This window comes from Miscanthus floridulus, chromosome 8 (assembly GCF_019320115.1).
Source record: "Miscanthus floridulus cultivar M001 chromosome 8, ASM1932011v1, whole genome shotgun sequence".
NCBI lineage: Eukaryota > Viridiplantae > Streptophyta > Magnoliopsida > Poales > Poaceae > Miscanthus > Miscanthus floridulus.
The window spans coordinates 191,157,560-191,164,003 of NC_089587.1; the positions used below are offsets into that span (position 1 = coordinate 191,157,560).

General features: G+C 46.1%; 1 protein-coding gene across 1 annotated transcript; it reads left to right on the plus strand.

Moving 5' to 3' along the window:
- The first annotated feature begins 458 nt into the window (after positions 1-458).
- On the plus strand, positions 459-1,402 carry LOC136470393 (salutaridine reductase-like). Its single transcript, XM_066468256.1, has 3 exons — positions 459-482; positions 596-787; positions 917-1,402. Exons 1-3 carry the CDS (start codon positions 459-461, stop codon positions 1,301-1,303), a joined length of 603 nt encoding a protein of 200 aa, XP_066324353.1. The 3' UTR covers positions 1,304-1,402.
- Positions 1,403-6,444: the final 5,042 nt, after the last annotated feature.

The following is a 6,444-nucleotide window of genomic DNA, read 5'->3' on the forward strand; positions in this document are numbered from 1 at the left end:
AGATAGATCAGATAGTTTATTAGTTCAAAATCAAAATCTGATTATTGCTGCTTATGGACCTAGTTAAATTTACAACATTATATGGATTTGTCGTCTGAAAGCGCTTTTTTCCTGAAATATAAATATTTCACTGTTATGCTAAAGACTAGGTCTTGGATGGGTCAGCTAGTACAAATGCAGTACAAGATTAGGAACTGCATAGTATGTTTATGCATTCACAACTACTTACTTTGATCGCACATCAGAGATCAGTTTTTTGCTTCTGAGATTTCTCTTCTTGGGTACAAAATCTTGTATCCTAGCATCGAACTGAAAAAAATGAGAAGCACTTGCTTGGGTTACAGTTTGTACTGTGCATGACATTTGAAACTCGATTTGATTCTGAACTTATTAGTGTTTAGCATTTGATTAGCTGAATAACCATCTTGCTCGATTGTGCATTTGTGGTCGCATTACACATGCTGCTGAACCTGGCACTTTTGGTCACATGTATGCTGCTGGAACACGCAACGCGTGTATGATGCTAAAAGTATTCAGCTTTGGTCACACAAATGCTGTTGGAACAGGCACTATTTGCTCACAGTTATGCTCCTAGAAAATACCATGCATATGTGTTGCCAAAAAAAGAACTGTTGCTCACACCACAGACCCTTACGACAAAGCAGAGGAGTGCTTGAGAACAAACTACCATGGCACCAAAATTGTCACAGAAGCGCTTCTTCCTCTCCTGCACCTCTCATCGCATGGAAGAATTGTAAACATATCATCTCGTTTCGGACTACTCAGGGTAACAATTAAATTAACTGCCTTCAAGAAATGATGCAAAGCCATGCTAGAACTACATTCAATGGTTAGATACACTGATACCACATTTTGCATTTACAAAACACTAATCGGTTTAATTACACGGCTTCAGTTTTTCAGTGGCGAGGAACTTAAGAAGGAGCTCAACAACATCGACGACCTATCCGAAGAGAGATTAGATGAGCTGTCATTATTGTTCCTCAACGACTTCAAGAATGGCCAGCTGGAACCCTATGGGTGGCCGACTGAAGGAGGGTATCTTGCATATAAAGTGTCCAAGGCTCTTGTCAATGCTTATTCGAGAATCGTTGCAAAGAAGCACCCAACACTTAGCGTGAATTGTGCACATCCTGGCTTTGTCAGTACAGACATGAGCTTCCACACCGGAGATCTCACGGTCGAGGAGGGCGCAAGGGGAGCTCTGATTCTGGCTCTCGTACCCAAGGGGGGCATGACTGGAGTGTTCTTGAACCGCACAGAGGTCGCATCCTTCGTGTAACTCTCTACCGGGAAAACCTTAAATTTTGTCGACAGGACTCAAAGTTAATTATAGTAAGTCCCAAGGAGGGCTCAAAGCATTATTGCACAGTTTTGCGGAATCGACAGGACTCAAAGTTAATTATAGTAAGTCCCATATGTACCCCATCAATGTTTCCAATGAGAGAATGGCACACCTTGCAAACACTTTTGGCTGTGATATAGGCACCATACCTTTCACTTACCTGGGATTACCCATGGGTACGACCAAGCCCTACATTGAGGACTTCACACCGATGATGGATAGAATTGAAAGAAGATTATCTGCGTGCTCAACTTGGCTCTCCTATCTGATAGGTTGGAAATGGTCAACTCTGTAATATCCCCGATCACCACATATGCTATGTGCACCATTAAATTGCCCAAGGGAGTCATTGATAATATTGATAGAGCAAGGAAGCAGTGCCTCTGGAGAGGCAATGATCCTGAGAAGAAGGGTGGAAACCTTGAGGCGTGGCCAACTGTGATGAAACCCAAAGAGAAGGGAGGTCTGGGTGTGATCAATCTTCACCTACAGAATGACGCTCTTCTCCTAAAGCAGTTGAGCAAATTTTATAACAAGGAAGACATCCCATGGGTACAACTGGTTTGGAGCAAATATTATGACACCAAAGTAACCCATGCTGCAAGGGAAATGGGCTCTTTTTGGTGGCAAGATGTATTGCGCCTCAATGTCATCTTTAGAAGAATTGCTAAGTGTGAACTAGGGGAAGGCTCCTCAGTTTGTTCTTGGGAAGATCAGTGGTATGAGTCAGTGCTATCTCAAAATTACCCAAGATTGGCTTCCTTTGCAACAAATGGTGATATTTCAGTAATGGAAGCGCTATGCAGGCTGATGACCTTGATAGCTTTTTTTTTCTCCCGCTCTCGCAGCAAGCTTTTCAGGAGTTTGAGAACCTACAAGTCCGGCTGCAACTGATCCCATATGATGATACTGCTACTGATCGGTGGGTGCCGACCTGGGGTAGCAAATACACTTCGAGGCGCTTCTACTCCCATATTTTTAGCACCGCATCCGATTTTCAAAGCGGGTTGGAAATCAAAATGCATCCCACGCATCAAATTTTTTGCACGGCTAGTTCTAGTCGACCGGTTGAACACCAAGTCGATGTTCAGGAGAAGGCATCTACACATCCAAGACAGCATCGTATGTGTCATATGTAATGATGGGGAAGATGAGACCATTGAGCATCTGTTCTTTGCTTGTCCGTTCGCACAGGAGTGCTGGGGGATTCTGAACTTCGTCTGGGACGGCTCGCTGCAGCTCATGGATAGGCTGGTGCATGGGAACTCGGTTCACAACCTGCCTTTCTTCACAGAAGCGGTGTTGATAGCGGCGTGGGAACTGTGGAAGATGCGCAATGACAAGGTTTTTCAGAGGCGACAACTGAGTCCAAAAGCCTGGTTAGCTAATTTTAAAAATTAATGTTACCTGCAATCTGTTCGTTTAAGGATGACTTGAGATCATCCTTTTGTATTTGGCTTGATGCTTTTAGTTAATACCTTGTATGTAAGTACGTTCTCTCCTTTAAATTAATATTAAATCTCACAGTGGGATCTCCCCAACAGTCTTTTGCTGTTAAAAAAAAGTGTGCTACTAGCGAACGACCAAGTAGACGACACTATTGGATACAGAGACTTTGCCGAGTGCAAAATTCTTTGCCGAGTGTCAAAAATCAGGCACTCAGCAAAGACCTTCTTTGCTGAGTGCTGCACTCGGCAAAGAATTGCACTGGGCAAAGATTTCTTTGCCGAGTGCCGGGCACTCGGCAAAGGACTTCTTCGTCGAGTGCCAGACTCTCGACAAAAGAGCAGCACTCGGCATAGGCTGACCCGCGTAACGGTGTTCGGCCACGTCCTTCTTTGCCGAGTGCCTGCTGTTAGACACTCGGCAAAGATTTATTTTTTTAAAAAAAAATTGTTTGCCGAGTGTCCCAGATCTGACACTCGGCAAAGATTAATTTTTTTTTAATTTCTTTGCCAAGTGTCCCAGATCTGGCACTCAGCAAATTTTTTTTAATACTTTGTCGAGTGTCCCTGGCACGGCACTCGGCAAAGATTTTTTTTTTAAATGTCTTCTTTTTTTGGAAAAAAAATACTTTGCCGAGTGCCCCTGGCTCAGCACTCGGCAAAGATTTATTTTTTTTAAATGTCTTTGCCGAGTGCCCTGTGAAGGCACTCGGCAAAGAGGAAATTTTTTTAAAAAAATCCAAACCTCTTTGCCGAGTGCTTTATCCGTGGCACTCGGCAAAGACCCCCTTTGCCGAGTGCCATGCCCTCGCACTCGGCAAAGTTTTTTTTGTTTTTGTTTTTGGCCTCCAAATTTTTTGTGCAGCCCTTTAAAAGCACCAGGAACTCCTAGTTAGAATTTGAGGATTTTTTATGGTTTTTTGATATATTTAGTTACTTTATTTCATTTACTTGAATTTTTTCGAAAAATATAATTTTGAACTGCACGTGGTACGAATAATGTAATTTAATGATTCAAAAAATGATAGTCATGTTACTGAGTGTAGTGTGAGGCCGTATCCAGGAACATACCCGAAATTTCGAACATCTTATTCACGAAACATGACCGCGAACTTGCGTGCAAAGTGTTTTTAAATTCTATAAAAAGCAAACGAAGTCCAAAAATCATAAAACTTTTTGAGATGTCGTGATATCATATGTGGAGGCTATGATAAAAATTTTAGAAGATTTCGTACACGTTGTCACGCACGATGCTTACAAACCAGGACATCGCTACATGTGCCCACGCCGCGCCGCACGCCGTCAGCGCCCTCGCGCTGCCCGCGCCGCCCGTGCCCGCGCGCCCTACCCCTGGCCATGCCCTGCCCTCGGCCTGCCCGCGCGCCCGCGCTGCTCGCGCCGCCCGGCCGCCCGTGCTGCCCGCGCCCTACCCCTGGCCGTTCCCTGCTCCCGGCCGCCCTAGGCCGGCCTGCCCGCGCTGCTCGCGCCGCTCGGTCGCCCGCGCCCTGCCCCCGGCCGCCCTAGGCCGGTCCTACCCCCCGGCCGGCCCTGCCCCCGGCCACGCCCGTGCCCGACCCGGTTTCTGACTCCGACGACCCCGACTCCGACCCTGATGCCGCCCGACCCCAACGCCGCCTGCCCCTACCCCCGGCGCCCGTCAGGTATGCATTCTCTCTTTTTGTTGTCGTGGTAGTGATAGTTGTAGTAGTAGTGCTAGTGGTAGTAGTAGTATTAGTAGTGGTAGTAGTAGTACAACTAGTGGTAGTAGTAGTAGTAGAATTAGTGGTAGTAGTAGTAGAAGTAGTGGTAGTAGTTGTAGCAATAGTGGTGGTAGTAGTAGTAGAACTAGTGGTAGTAGTAGTAGCAATAGTGGAAGTAGTAGTAGAAGTAGTGGTACTACTTGGATATATTCTTCTGCATGGATTGATATCCAAATTACATGGCTTCTCTTGAGACATATGTGCTTGTCGGCCATCGTGCCGCTGTTTTTTGCAGGTTTTAGAAACCTCACCGTGTAGGGGTGGTTCTGCCGAATTTTTTTAAATGACAGTATTTTATTCCATTTTTGTAGAAAAGAGCCCGTCGGAGCCGAGTCGGAGTTCCCATCGCTGTGCCGGTCTGCCTGCACCACGCCGCCTCGCCACTGCACCGACCCGCCATGGCCCCGCTAGCCTAACTCTACCGCCACCCTAGGTATAACCCCTCTTTCCGTATCATGGTCGTAGATCGTGTAACCTAGTTAGGCGTCTCCTGTTCGAAAGAGATACGGTTGGAGGTATGTAGATCTTTGCATATCTATGACCGTATCTGTTTCGGATTGTCCACATTTTTTGGACAGCCCGTGGATGCATAGATGGGTTAGTTTCCATGGTCTGCTCCGGTCCGAGATAGAGTTTTGGCATCACCTTCCTGTTGTTCTCCGGATACGCACTCTTCTTTGGCAAGACATGTATATGGAGAATAGCGGGGATATGCTGCCGAAATTCTATCTCGGATAGGAGTAGAGCATGGAAACTAACCTTATCTACGCATCCGCGGGTGGGATTAGGACCTATCCTCACCTATTAGATAGTAGGAACACCATGTAGATGCAATTGATGGTTACATTACTCGCTGATACATATGTTAGAGGATGGATGACCGTCAGTGAATGTACACGGGCTGGCGAAGTCAGAGTGATTACACCACGGAATGGATGAACAAGACCGATGCTTTCTTAAATAGTGCATTTGGCAAGGCTGCTAAAGGACATTGCCTAGTTTTGTGTCCCTGCAGCAAATGTGGAAACAGGAGGAGGGTAAATAAGGTGGAAATGGGTAAACATCTGGTGAAGAATGGATTTACGTCAGACTACACCCGGTGGGTCCACCATGGTGAAGCCCATCGTATGAGAGAGGAGGTGGTGAGACCATGGGTGGAGGCTTTTGATGCTGATGCTGGGGTACCAGACATGTTAGATGACTTTCACCAAGGACAGTTCGATGAGGGACATGAGAAGGAGGAGATGGAGGCAGCCACACAGGCGTTCACGACATGATGGACTCGACACAGAAACCCTTTCACGATCGGTCAACGGTGTCTTAACTAGATGCCATTGGACGCTTAATGGGGTTAAAGTCTAAGTTAAACTTGAGTCAACTTGGCTTCGATAAGATGTTGGCCGTGATTGGCACCCTGCTTCCGGAGGGCCACATTCTACCAAAGAGCATGTACGAGTCACAGAAACTCCTTCGTGCACTTAAGATGCCATATGAGCAGATACATGCTTGTCCGAAGGGGTGCGTCCTATTTATGAAAGAACACGAGCATGCAAAGTTCTGTCCAAAGTGTAAATCCTCTAGGTACCTGGAGGTAGACTCTGATGATGGCCAGAAGAGGCAACTTACGATCCCCGTGAAAATCCTATGGTACCTTCCGTTCCTACTGAGGATCCAACGACTATATATGACCGAGGAATCCGTGAAACAGATGACATGACACAAAAATGGCAAACGGTACAATCCTAACAAGATGGTATATCCATCCGATGGTGAAGCTTGGATCCGCTTTAATGACAAACATCGTGACAAAGCAGATGAGGCTTGTAATGTACATGTCGCGCTGGCAACAGATGGGTTCAATCCTTATGGAATG